Source organism: Pavona decussata, unplaced genomic scaffold (genome assembly GCF_977016875.1).
Source record: "Pavona decussata unplaced genomic scaffold, jaPavDecu1.1 SCAFFOLD_56, whole genome shotgun sequence".
NCBI classification, from domain to species: domain Eukaryota; kingdom Metazoa; phylum Cnidaria; class Anthozoa; order Scleractinia; family Agariciidae; genus Pavona; species Pavona decussata.
The window spans coordinates 1,646,936-1,661,691 of record NW_028145478.1 but is presented as its reverse complement, the minus strand read 5'-3'; the positions used below and the strand labels follow the sequence as shown (position 1 = coordinate 1,661,691).

The window sequence follows — 14,756 nt, the reverse complement described above, 5'->3', positions numbered from 1 at the left end:
TCAACATGTTTAAATCTCTATCTTAGCCATGTCAGGATGGTATTGTTACAGTAAAATCTAGGGCAAAAACACACCAACAGACAGAAACCCGGGCCACAGAAAATAGATAATATAACAGTCAAACAGGTCCATCAAAAGATTTAAATTGTTGGGTCTTTGCTTCAACCTTTAAGCAACATCCAGAAGGAATGGCAAGCCTGTCTATAACGCAGCCCTATGTTCCTTAGAACAACATGGACATGTCAAGCAAACAACAAGACCAAAAACATGCACTACAATTTACCTATACACCGCATGGGATACTTAGTCAAGCCTTACATGCACATGATTTGACTGATTATCGAACAAGCAGAGCTGAAACAAGATGAATTGCGTCCCAATCATTTCATATTTATAACATTCAGAACTTTCAGTAGGAGGGATTGGACGGTGCAAAACGCACTCATCTCCCTGTACTTTGGTTTAATTTTGAAGCCACCAGGATCCATGTCATAGTCAACATTTAGACAGCCCCAAAAGTTCCCCGGTGTAGATCTATGTGCCTTCTGAACATTTCAAGCTAAAATTAATTGAAGATAAAAATAAAAACAAGCTCACTTACTTGTTGGTGCTGGTAAAGTTGCTGGTTCTGCTGTTGGTGTTGGTGTTGGTAACGTTGTTGGTACTAGGGTTGGTGTTGGTGTTCCTGAAGTGGTTGGTACTGCTGTTGGTGTTGGCGATGGTGTTGATGTGCTCGGAACTGAATTAGACGATAACAGTATTTACTTAGTTTCTTACTAATTAAGATGTCAACTTCTATCAATCGGATTCCTACCTAGCTATCTTGTAATACAATTGTACACATTTTTTAATATATGTATGTATCTTCAGTTTTTTTTAAAAAGTTCTCTCCTTTATTTTCTTAAATTCAAGGCATTAATTATTTTATAAAGACGATACTGAAGACAGCATTTAGGTAGCAAAACTATGAAATAAAAATTCTTCAAAATAGACCTGGCTAATCCACACAAGTAATACAAAAGAATTAAGAACTAGAGGTTCCAGATTGGAAGTGAAGCGCTAACACATGAAGAGGCCTTAACTGAATTGTATAAGAATGGTTTGGCTTCTTGTAGTTGATGAGGTGGATTGTTTGAAGGGAAATTGTTGCCGTTATTTTTATGAAACATCTAGAGATCTAATACAAGGCTGTTAGAGATATACGAAAAGTCTTATTTTCACCGTTATACTATTATTCCCATTTTAAAACGCTATTAAATAATGATTTGTCTTAACAGCACACGAAAAAAAAGACTGCCAAGTACTGAGAATCGAACTCAGCACGTTTTACTGTGGAATGCCTCTCAACCTAATACTCTCAATATGCATTTGTTAGTGTTAATGGAAAAATTCCTCTTGGTTACTACAACACAATTTATTTTTCTATTTCAACTTGTCATATTTCTGCCAAACGTGTTACTATTACGAAGAACTTTAAGGTTGCACAAATGTGATATACTGAAATGATGATGACGCAATCTGGCAGATGTGCGTGATGACACAGGCAACATATGCAATTGAATATTGACCATTGTTATCAAACATTGAAAACAGCACAACGGAATACAACCCAAACTCTACAGGAAAAAGTTCTGAAAATTAGTATCCAGCCTCAAAACGTTTTCACAAATGGGGTACAGATCCCAACACTGTTACAGTTCATTCTGTACCAGTAACCAATTAGCTTCCCTTACTTGGACAAGACTTTTCCACAATCGGAACGATGACCTCCCCAAGCTCATCAAATCCAGCAGCATTAAATACGTAGTCATCAGAACTTGCCATTTGCCGCAACTGCTCAACACGTACATGCCCACCAATACCCAAAGAGTACACTGCCACTCCCTTGTCTTTGAGGCCTTGAGATGCCACATCCAATGGCGTAAAACCTCCTTTTTCTGTCTGTTCGCCATCAGTTATCACAATTGCAACCTGTTTTAGAAGACGGTCAAACAAAGACAAAACTTTATTGGTTCGTTGCTATAGAGATAACGAAAATTATTACGGACTCTCGGGTGGTGATGGTCTCTTGGTCATGGCCAATAAGCGTTAGCAACTAAATAGAAAATAATCTGTAATGTACTAATGCAGTATTTGTTCTTCAGAATGAGGCATTTGCAGGAAATCAAGGCAATCAACCCATGTTCAAGAGGTAACAACAGTTACTGATTACGCAAAAAGGAAGAAATTGTTTCAATTCTTCGAGTTTCGTGGTTGCAATCCGTGGAAGGTTTGTTCTGACACTAAATCCTTGCCCTAAAATGCGTGAAATCTAATTAGCACCAGCTTTGAATAGTAACTTGGCAGTCTCAGCACAGTTTACAAAAATCCAGCTTTTGAACTTTTGAACATTGAAATTAGGATTTTGCAGCAAATTTGAAAGCTTCACAGTGTACATGTAAAAGAAAAATATCATTGCAGAGGTTGACTATTATATTTACGCCTAGTTAGATTTTTTCATTCGGTCATGCAAGATTTCTTAGAAACTGTCCAATGTTTGAAAATCTTTTCCAGTCTTAATACCAAAGAGAATAAAAAAACAACTGAAACTCTCACAGACAACACTAAAGATTCCATACGAAGTCTTAAGCGTTACAGTAAAGCTGCCCAGCCACTTGAGACTTCAAGAAGTCGAGTTTTCTAGGACTGTAAAACTGAATACCCAACAAAAGAAAACCAAGTTGACTATAGCTAAGAGAAAGTGTTGATCAGTGGTGGGATGGTAGGCAACGAAATGATCGTAATTGGAAAATATATCCATGTTACGGTCAGGAAATCAAACCAGCAAATCAGCAAACACACAAAACCATATTCGTGTATTTGATAGGGGCCTCTCCTACCGTCTACTGAAATAATGTAGACCATGGACGAATAAGGTTGTTTTGTTAAATGTCAGTGTCACAGTCAACTCTTAAAAATTGTGCACAACTTGGAAACAAAACAACTAACATTTACTCTGTCACTAAACGTGATGAATTTATTCTTTACATCAAAACTCGCAGCCTCTGGGTTAAAAGAAAAAAACAAGTATTCTTATTTCATACCTTTGGAACTGCAGGCCTCATTCCAGCACTTGTAATAAACAATTGCTCATCAGCCATTTTCAGAGCTTTGTCAATGTAAGTAAAGCCTCTCTGAAGACGTATGCGATCAATGAGTTTTCCATACTCCTCTTCTGTAATGTCTGCACCAGACAGGGTATTAAAGGTGAATTCAACTTTCGGACTCGTACTGTAGGCAATCACAGCTACACGAGTGCCATCTGGTCCAACATTGAATTTGTTAATGACGCCTTTCACGAAATTTAACATCTGCGGCCATCTTCTACGACCAATACTTCCTGACGAATCCACAATGAATGCCAAATCTACCGTAGCCTTACAGGCTGCACAAAAACGAGACAATGGCTAGTAAAATACAAGCATGTGTCAGAACCACGAACAGTATGAATCTACCATCAGGTTGCTTATCTCTGACATATATCACAATTTAGAACCCAATTACCTCTGGTTACCACGGTCAAGTCTTTGTTTGCTCTGATTACTAAGTTTAACTTGCATAATTTTAACTGTGCTGTCACCATGTTTAAATCTCTATCTTAGCCATGACGGGTTGGTATTTTTACAGTAAAAGCAAAAACACACCGACAGACAGAAACCCGGGTCACAGAAAATAGATAACAGTCAAACAGGTCCATGACAAGATTTACATTGTTGGGTCTTTGCTTCAACCTTTAAGCAATATCTAGAAGAAATGGCAAGCGTGTCTACAACTCAGCCTTATGTTCCTTAGAACGACATGGACATGTCAAGCGAACAAAAAGACCAAAAACATGCACTACAGTTTACCTATACACCGCAAGGGAAATTCAGTCAAACCTTACATGCACATGATTTGCCTGATTATCGAACGAGCAGAGCTGAAACAAGATGAATTATCTAAAGGAATGGCTTCCCAATCATTTCATATTTATGACATTCAGAACTTTCAGTAGGAGGGATCGGATGATGCAAAACGCACTCATCTTCCTGTACTTTGGTTTAATTTTGAAGCCACCAGGATCCATGTCATATTCAACATTTAGATAGCCCCAAAAGTTCCCGGTGTAGATCTATGTGTCTTCTGAACATTTCAAGCTAAAATTAATTGAAGACAAAAATAAAAACAAGCTCACTTACTTGTTGGTGCTGGTAAAGTTGCTGGTTCTGCTGTTGGTGTTGGTGTTGGTAACGTTGTTGGTACTAGGGTTGGTGTTGGTGTTCCTGAAGTGGTTGGTACTGCTGTTGGTGTTGTCGATGGTGTTAGACGATAACAGTATTTACTAAGTTTCTTACTATTGAAGATGTCAACTTCTATCTTTCGGATTCCCACACGGCTATCTTGTAAAACAGTTGTAGGCATTTTTTAATATATGTATATATTTTTTAAGCTAAACTAATGAGTCTCCGTGTTTAAAAAGTGTCACATCACATTACATTACATCTAACACAAACTTATTTATTTTCCTTTATTTTCTTAACTTCAAGGCATTTACAAAGACGATACTGAAGACAGAATAGCCCTGGCTAATCCAAACAAGTAATACTAAAGAATTAAGAACTAGAGGTTCCAGATTGGAAGTGAAGCGCTGCCACATGAAGAGGCCTTAACTGTATTGTATAATGGTTTGGCTTCTTGTAGTTGATGAGGTGCATATTGTTTGAAGGGACGTTGTTGCCCTTATTTTTATGAAATATCTAGAGATCTAATACAAGGCTGTTAGAGATATACCAAGTCCTATTTTCACCGTTATACTATTATTCCCATTTTAAAATGCCATCAAATAGTGATTACGCCTCAAAAGCACACGAAAAAAAAAAAGACCTTTTCTGCCAAGTACTGAGAATTGAACTCAGCACGTTTGACCGTGGAACGCCGCTCAACCCACTACCCTCATTTTGCATTTATTATGTAGTATTCCAAAAACGAGTGCGAGTGTTTCATCGGGGTTTCCAAACACGAGAAAATTTATTGTTTTCGAGTGTTTGGAAACCCCGATGAAACACGAAGCACGAGTTTTTGAAATTGCTTCTCAATCGTGCATCAGTAACCAAGAACAATGAAAAAAATCTCACCGATTTTGGCATCGTACGCGGAATATAAATTACTTTTTTTAGTGTTGTTTTTCAGTAGTTATTGGCCTTTGTTGTCAAATATTTTAGCAGTGTCACAAGTCCCTGAAGACCGTCATTGTTTAAAGTGGAACACATATACATCCCTTGGTCTCAATTCGGTCATTCTTAAAAAGATATGGCGTTGTCACATTTTCGGGAAGCCAAAACAGCCGAAGAAGAGGTTATTCTGGTTAAAAACGCGGTACCCAAGTCCATTCAGCACAAAAATAAATGGGCCTCTGGAATCTTCGAGGAGTGGCAAAGGCAGCGTCTGGTAAAAGTACCCATTGTCGAGTTCGTTGGTTTATTCAAAAGCTACGATTTTCATCAAGTTGAGTCGTTGGAAACACCTCTGGTGGAGATGAATGCGTTGTCTGTGAATTATTGGCTTACGAAATTTGTCCAAGAGGTCGCAAAGCCCTCAAAAGAACGTTACCCTCCGAGAACCTTGTACGGCATTGTTGCTGGTATTCGTCGCTTTCTCGCAGAGAAGAAACCGGGTGAGGATATAAATCCACTGAGTACATCTGACAAGAGGTATGACTTGGTGATTTCAATCAAAGCACGCGCATAGTGTTTAAATTACGCAGTTAAAGTTCTTGGTAGTACTACAATGAATTTTGTTTCTATTTTCTAGGTTTGTTATTTTCCGAACAGTGCTTGATGCTGAAATGAAGGACGCAACGAGGGAACGAGTCGCTCTTCAGAATAAGAAGGCGGAAAAGTTGCCGGTAACAGAGGAAGAAGAAAGCAAGTTCTGGGAAATGGGACTTTTGGGTTGTCATTCAGCTAAATCTTTGCATATTATTACAACGGAAAGTTATTCGGTCTTCACGGGGGTGAACATAGAAATATCACAGTGGCAGTTGGTTTTGGACATTCTGTAATTGTCTTTTAAGTATTAATAAAGCTTGCCAATTCATGTTGGTGTTGTGGCATTAACATTTAAATTAGGATAAATTCTCCATCAGTGGGGTTTGACATTTTATCAAGCTCTAGGGTTTGATATTTCATCAAAGTATAGGGGAAAAACCTCTGTCCAGTGTTTCATCGGGGTTTCTAAACACACACATGTGGCCAAATTGGCGTATCCTGATTGGTTTGTAAATTGATGAATTATTAATGAGTTTGAGAATGTTAATGGAAAAAATTTCTCTTGGTTACTACAACACAATTTATTTTTGTATTTCAACTAGTCATATTTCTGGTCATAACCTTCGTCTTAGAGGCCGCCAAAAAACACCACATTTGTGCCGGCATGTTAATTACATACTCGTAATTTGCACTGTGCGTTTTCTCCGGCTAATATCTCAGGAAGAAAAGCAAAGTTCTGTAAACAAAAATGAGTGAAAATACTAGAGTGTTTGACTTGTATTTCAACTTTGTACACGTAATCACATGATTCCGAGTCCAATTTGGAATAAATGAGCACAAGTAAACTTTTCAAAGGCTATGAAAATTTTACAAGTGCTCATTTATTCCAAATTGCACGAGAAAAATCATGGGATTACTTATTAATGCAACAAAAATTTCAATTGAGCTTTCGTTTATTTCGTGTCTGTGAGCAAATGCTCCACCTACATGCATGTATTTGATTGGTTTCAAAGATGACAAACTGGATTGACATACATGTTCATACGTACGAAAAACATGCCGAAAATGCCATCTCTCTTAAAAGCAAGTTTTCAAATCACACGCAAAATTTTAAGTGAATGCCAAAAGAAGTCTGAAATCAATCTCAGGATTGATTGATTTGAGGAGCCGGGGTTTTGCAGACAGTCCAGATTGGCGCGTTTTAGTCGGGTTCTCAATCAATTCAACGTACTCCATGTTGTTTTCATCCAAGCCGGTATGGAAATCTTTAACTTTGAGCTCTTAGGTAACGGTCAATTGCTGTGCTAAGACTGTCAGGCTCGTATGGTCTTAGGCGTCTTTTTTACTCATTGTTGCTGAAAATACTGGACAATTTGGTTTGTACTTTGTTGAGTTTATTTATTTTTTCATTTTTAAATCGTGAATGCGCGCATGAGCAATGAACGAGTTATAGCCATGATGAGGTTTTCACTTGATTGGTGGGTTGTTACCTTTCAGGCATGCGCAGTAAATGAGTGATCGTAATGTATGGCGCTGGTCGAAATTAGCGAATTGGGAAACACACCTCATGGAAACGGTGAATCGAAAGATGAACTTCTAAGGGATGCTAGACAGTTTCAACAGCGGAGATCAAGCATTAACGGCAAAGGCAAGTTTTGCTCGATTTGTGGTTTTATTAGCCTGATGAACGGGCGGATCTCAAATCAACTTTTTATCTGCGGAGTTCCTTGGTAATGTTCCAGTGCCTCTAGGAATACAACACACAAATAATTACAGGTTCGATTGTGAATTTGTACTGAAATACTATTTCAATAGACCGATTTTTCGTATTCCGAAGAGTTTTTACGAAATGTTTGAAAAACGTGCACGAAAAAGTTCGCTTCAAAATTGACTTCAAATCGTTTGCAAGGCGCCTCGCGGTGAAAATTATATGCTTTTGCTTCTTAGGCCTATAAAAAGACCTATCTGAAAAATTTTATTTAGGAAATCTTTTTGCGTTTTTCTATTTTTACTGATCAAACGTGACAACTGTGCATTATGTAAACATATACATGTTCTCGCAACTAACGGATGAAATTCGCCCAGACAGAAGCCGCAATAAATTTCATTCGGGGTCCAGTGTGAGCGATAAGATCGATTCAACAGAACAAATGTAAACACTGAAAATTTGCTAATGCATAGCGAATATAAAGCCAAAATAGCAACGTTAGCAAGATTGAAAGCTTCTTCTGATATAAAACGTGACAGAATTTTCGTTTGAACGTAGAAAGGAATATCACCATGCTGAAAACAGGAAGATTTAGGTCACGTGCTAGGCAACCAAAGTCGTTCACATGTATCAAGTTTCATTCGGCAACAACACGACACGAGGAAAAAAAATTACGGAGGTTCTTGGAAGAAAACCTGGACGCTTTTTTATCGATTGGCAACCACGCAAAACCACCAAAAGAACACACACATCCACCTTTGTGTTGCATCGCGTATCAGAAGGAATAAGAGTGCGTGTGTAATTTAATTGTTTAATGGTGTCCACAAATCCTTGAAGCATAGTTTGATGCGAGTACTGCTTTACGGTTACCATTATTCACTTCTGCATTCACGAGTTGGCTAACAGGGGCCTTTGATTATTTAAACTCTCAATTAATTGCGGTTACTCTCTTCAAATCTGTTTGCCATTTTGTTTTGAGGCAGCCAAGTTGCAAATTTACGATCCTGTCAATCATTTTTAATTTCAACTTTCTGCACTCAATTTCACATTTCTGTAAAATCTTGTTCTACGAGAATATTACGTCATTCTTTCTGTTCTGGTTAAAATCTTGCAGTACTGTTACACCGAAGAGGGCTCAAGTAATGGTTCTTACCAACCAGGCCAATCGAAAAACAATTTTAAAGCACAGGGACCTGGCTACTGCTAACAAACAACCATCTAAATAACCAGAAATCTCAAAGTGGAGTTCTCAGGACAGAATTAGGATGGATGGTCTGTGCGGGCTGCAATAACTTACAAAACAGGACTGGAAAACTAAATACAACAGCAAGTAACCCAGTGATGTTCAATTATCTTAAACTGAGTAAGGAAAAAGCTATAATAATCTCTAAATCAGTCAAGGTACAGACAATAGAAGTTCATATCGCAGTGATTAATCATGTAAAGAGAGAGAAAACAACAAAACTTAGTTGACACACAATTCAAAGACAAACAGAAAAAAAAAAAGGATGGCAATTAGTCACCAGTTAATCACAGTACTTCGTGTAAGTATTTAACACTGCTAGTTTGAATTGTAACAAGGATAAACAATTACCTCCATTCAATAACGTTAATATAGAGGTAATTTTTAAAAAAGGATATAGGAAATGTATGAAAGAGGTGCTTTGCCTATACTGCTTACGCTGAAAAGTAATGAAAGTAACACAATCAGATGTAGTTGACATACAGAATAGAACATCAATACATACTACGAAGTACACAGATGCCTCTCTTGATTTCATTTGCTTTTTCATCCAAGTCTTCGAAAGAGTCCACTGTAAACACATTTTCAGGCCCAGAAGCAATTTGGTTGAGCTCTGCAGGATCAACCCCATTCCCTATTCCCAACACGAACACGGCTGCTCCTTTACTCTGGAGGCGAGACAGGGCCTCATCAAGATTTTGGTCTGTTGTTTGCTTTGCGGATGTGATTACGAGAACAGGCTGTAACAAAAAACAAAACGAAAAATACAAAACTAAGAAGCTATAATGCAAGAAAATACGATCTTCCGATTTCTATTTTGAAAAAAGCTGGTGTGTAATGGTTGCGGACTCCGTAAGGAAACCATAATCTCTAGGTATGTGCGCAAATCTGTATGTGCACATGGCATAGTTTCAGAATACTATAAACTAATTGCGATTTTGAAACGGCAATACCGCATTATATTGACGGCTAGTTGGGAGAAAATATATTCCGTATTGGGCAGAGTCACATAGCGACGGAGCTCAATACGGAACATATTTTCTGCCAATGCCGTCAATATAATGCGGTATCGCCGTCTCAAAATCGCAATTAGTTTTGTGTCGTGATTCCCTCACTATTAAGGACAAGTAAAACTGTAAAGAAATCATTTCGCGCCGGGTCAAAATGTATACTCTTACCACCTGCAAACATTTTCATGGTAAAATTTTTCACGCGCAAACAAATTTCATCACGGAATATTTGAAATTTACCGGCAATTTCGTTATTTTTCGTGTCTAAAATCGTTTAATTGTAACAGAAAAAACGCGGAAATTCAATGGAAGAGTTATCGACGACCCATATCGTTTCCTGTGGTGGTGAATCGGGCGAAATACCAAATTTTGATATTTGCGGTACTTTTTTCAAAGAGTTGTTTGAGAACATCGATGCCGGAACCGAAACAGGAGAGTCGCTGAATTAAGATAGCGAGCCAAAAACTAACAAAGCTGAGCCCAGACTGAGCCGAGTAAAAAAAGTAGTATTGTAATCTTAGACGACGAGAAGATTGAAGAGTTCCAGAGAAAGCAGGTCACGAAGAACACTGTCAAAGGAACTGAGAGTGCTGTTCGTCGCCTTCAAGCGTGGTACAACGATTGACATGGCAAGACATGGGAGTTGACAAGCATCAACAAAACCAACGCTTCCGACCAGCTGAAACACTTCTTTCTCAAAAAATACAGAAGGAAATGTTTGAACCGGCAAGGTGCTCTACAGATACAGCTGTCTACAAGAGTACGGCCACAACTATATGCGACGAGCGCCAAGCACCTGCAGCTGATCTCCAATCTTTTCAACTTAGTGTTCCACTTTGAACTCTTGCCAGATTTACATTAATTTCCCAAACGACAAGTGACTTTCCATTTCATGACAAAGTTAAGGTGTCATTGCCTCTATTAATGGAAAAATGAATTTACACGACTTAAGCTTGAGACTATCAGAGAAACGCATGATTGTTTTGAAAGTTGTTTTGAAGTTTACTTTTGAAAATTTAATCAACACATAACTTAAAATTGTCGATTTCTATTAAAAGGAATTAAAACGTGTCGTAAAAAATACCATTTGTAGTTATGATTTCCAGCGAACAGGGAAATTTGAAGAAAATTGTGTGAAATCAGAGCACTGAAGTCCGTTTTCAATTAAACCGAAAATTCAATCAACTCTGAGAATTTGGAAAGCCATTTGAATATAGTGATGCCAGTCACAGTCAGTTTTGACCAGTCAGGCTAGTGTTTTGACAGAACATTTCGAATTTGATGTGTACGTGAGCAACCCAGCTTAGTGTCAAAATGTCAATTACAATTTGCGAACCAATCACACACCGGCAAAGTGACATGGCAATACGGCGTGATATGGACGTCTCTCACATAAGACAGAACTATAGGGGAATCGCGATACTAAGAGATATTGTTGCTGAATTTGCTTGCCACTTACGAAACAAGCATCGTTGACCCATTAAACATCCTGTTTGTTTGTGTTTTACTCCTTTCTGTCGGGTTTGAACAAACTACGGTAACACGAAGAGTTTTGAAAGCATAGATAAAATGGACGACGTGAAGTTGTTAAATGTTAATTGTCAACCCAAATACACCGATCTCAGTCAAAGATACACACCTGAAACTAGGAGAGCCGTTTGCACATACGTTAAGTTTTATCATACTTTACAATAAAGGAAAACAAATCGGTGATTTTTTGGTTGCAAATCATGCTTTGTCTAGGAGAGTACGGAAGTACCACACTTAAAACTAATAGGGGCTATGACCACCAGTCAAAATTCAACATTCAATGGATGGTCCAAAACTTTCTGTCCATCCGATTTTGTGGAAACGTGCTCACAGATAACCTTGAAGTCAAAGAACTTATTGCTCTTACTTAGAAATAAGGTATATTTTTTAGACTTTGTTTCACGAAAAAAAATTGCTTTTCTTTAAACATCAGGGATTTTTTGTAGTGCCCGTATCTCATAATCACTTATTTCTTTTCACCTACATGTTAAAGCTGTGTTTAATTTAAAGTAAAATTTAAGATTATATGTGTCTTCAATGAAGCGACCCTCTGCTCCAATAGATAGTGGTGGACCACCTTAAACATCTTGGTATCAAATGGACCCTACACTTTCATGAAAGAAGCACATAAGCACATGGGGAAAAAGATCTCTTCTCGGCTACTGCCTACACATGCCGTAGAAGGCACATAAGACGATGCTTCCATCAACCTGTCTTACATTGTACAATGCTGTGACTCAATTGTGGTAAACAGTGTCAGTACTACCTATATGGACTGTGTAGGCGCTCTGCATGCATTATCAAACGTTGCTCGGTTAACAACAATGAGCTTTACAAAACATGGCCTCGTCTCCAACTTCGTCGAGATTTCCTAAGTCTAAGTCTACCCTCTTTCGAGAAGATAGTGCCTTAAAGAACTTCTGTAGACATAAATCACTTCAGTTTCATCCTCTTTCTGACCAAGCAATTTTCTGCAACTAGTTAGGTAAGAGGCGTTGTTGCAAACAGGATTAAGATTAACTTCACCTCAATGCAGGGCTCCATTTAAACCAGCCATGCTGACATAGAAATCTTCTATTTAAATGTTTGTCTTGAAAACATTACCAGTACTATTACTCGTAGGTATAGTCAACAATTAATTTACCCTTGATACACCTCTCATTCCACCAGCAGAAGTTAACACTTCCTTGTCTGCCAGATCTAATGCTTTGTCAATTCGCCTTGAACCACCCTGGCATCGTAGGAGACCAACTCGCCTATTGACTTCTTCACCATTCAGAAGGTTTCCAGTTAATGTGTTGAACTTGAGCACCACTGTGGCATCAGTGCCGAATGGGATTAAGGCAATGCGCCCAACAGATGGTGACACATCGAAAAAGGTGACTAAAGTTTGAACAAACTTCAGCACGCGATTCCAGTTTCCAGGATCGTCACAAACAGATGCATCAATAATGAAGGTTGTGTCCATGGGTATTGGACATGTTTCTTCTGTTGAGGAAAAAGAAAAAAGTCTTTTATCCTCTACTTGATCAATTAAAACTTGAAATTAATGTATTTTCTCTAGATGAAAATGATCGTTCCTCCGCACTAAATTGTGCACCTCACCTATTGCTTGCTACTTTAAAAGCTGTTCAAAGAAAACTAGTTAAGAGTTACATGTGATACTCAGAATACCTTAAAAAAGTTATAAAGTATGTGCCAGCACAAATCCTAGAAGAAATATTCAATTTGAGAGCCAAGTAAACACTAAACCAAGTTTCAAAGAGAGCTTGTCTCAATCAGCAAATGTAAACCACAGTGACAGAATTTAGGTATAGAACATCTTGTGGAGTAACGACAGTCAAAGGAGGCTAAAATAACATAACCGTGGCTACTAACCAGTTGAAGTTGGAGTTGGACTTGCTGTAACTAGTGGAGCTGGCCCTGACAAAGAAGAAAATAGTAAGGGCAGTTCTCGGTACGCAAAATATTACTGGACACAAGATTAACTGGAAAACAAAATTTACCAGTTGAATTGAATTGACAAAAACAGAAAAAAGTGATTTTTAGACGAGATTTGCTTCAAATTTGAGAATAAAGGTAGAAGCAAAGATATGTGAGGAATGCAGGATAACACTGAAGCTATACTCTTCATTTTTTTATATTTCCTGAAATTTAAATCCGATCTCAAAGAAAACTCAAACTTTTGCCAACTATGTAAAGAATAACACATTCCGTACTCTCTTTTCAACTTGAAACTCACACTTAAAAGTAACCGTAAAATATGCTATTTACAAATGAACAGACAAGTGAGTAATTATCCAAGTCAAAACAAATAAAAACTAAATTTCCCATATCCAGAAAGTACAAACTAATGCCCATCACGTAAGTCAAACAACAGCTAAAAAGAGAATACCTATATATAAAAAGGTAAACTCTCCATGGCTGTTGAGGGTTATAGGTCTTTGAATATTCACCGTGGCCAAATTATCCTCCATGGATAATGCTCAATATATGATATAAACACAGAGTAACAAAAGTAAACCAACCACATTCCCAAACAATACCTAGTATACAGATGCCTCTCTTATATTCGTTCGATTTCTCATCCAAATCACCAAACGAATTCACTCTAAAAACGTTCTTAGGAGAAGAAGCAATTTGGTTGAGTTCTGATGGGTCAACGTCTTCTCCTATACCCAACACGAACACGGCTGCTCCTTTACTCTGGAGGCGAGAAGAGGCTACATCAAGAGGCGTAAGAGTTCCTTGGTCTTTCGACTGCTTTCCAGTTGTGATCACAAAAACAGGCTACAAAACACGAAAAGAAAACAAATTAAACTGATCAATGTAATACAAACAAAATCATCATCACCTACTTCCAGACTTCCAAACCTATAACACTTTTGCTAAGAGTTCGCTTACACTTGATACACCTCTCATTCCACCAGCCGGAGTCAACACTTCCTTGCCTGCCAGATCTAATGCTTTGTCAATTCTCCTCGAACCACCCTGGCATTGTAGGAGACCAACTCGTCTGTTGACTTCTTCACCATTCAGAAGGTTTCCAGTTAATGTGTTGAATTTCAGGTCCACTGTGGCATCAGTGCTGAATGTGATCAAGGCAATACGTCCAACAGATGGTGACACATCGTAAAAGGTGACTAAAGTTTGAACAAATTTCAGCACACGATTCCAGTTTCCGGGATCATCACAAACAGATGCGTCGATAATGAAGGTGGTGTCCATAGGGATTGGGCATGTTTCTTCTGTTGAAAAAAGAGGGAAAGTCTTTAACAAACCTCTTCTTGAACTAAAATCTTGGAATAAATTATTGTTCCTCCAAATGAAAATGAGTGGTGTCCGTTCTAAAACGCACATCTGAGATATCGCTTCCTACCTAAGCTATTACACTTAATGACTTTATTGAATTATAACTATTAAAATGCTTTCCTAGGTACACTCAGAGTAACTTGAAAAAGCCATAAAGAATGTGCCAG

General features: G+C 38.1%; 1 protein-coding gene and 1 pseudogene across 1 annotated transcript in view; one reads left to right on the top strand and one right to left on the bottom strand.

The window, feature by feature from the left end:
• LOC146480090 (uncharacterized) overlaps positions 1-14,756 on the bottom strand; it is a gene marked incomplete at its 3' end in the record, with an annotated part of 176,502 nt that overhangs the window by 21,347 nt on the left and 140,399 nt on the right. Inside the window, exons 121-125 of the mRNA XM_085110092.1 lie at positions 14,182-14,525; positions 13,824-14,067; positions 13,156-13,200; positions 12,422-12,765; positions 9,243-9,477 (exon numbers count right to left, since the gene is read on the bottom strand). Coding sequence (XP_084966218.1) covers positions 9,243-9,477; positions 12,422-12,765; positions 13,156-13,200; positions 13,824-14,067; positions 14,182-14,525 — 1,212 coding nt within the window. The remainder of the gene's footprint in view (positions 1-9,242; positions 9,478-12,421; positions 12,766-13,155; positions 13,201-13,823; positions 14,068-14,181; positions 14,526-14,756) is intronic.
• Positions 4,327-6,090, top strand: LOC146480092 (zinc finger MYM-type protein 3-like; annotated as a pseudogene).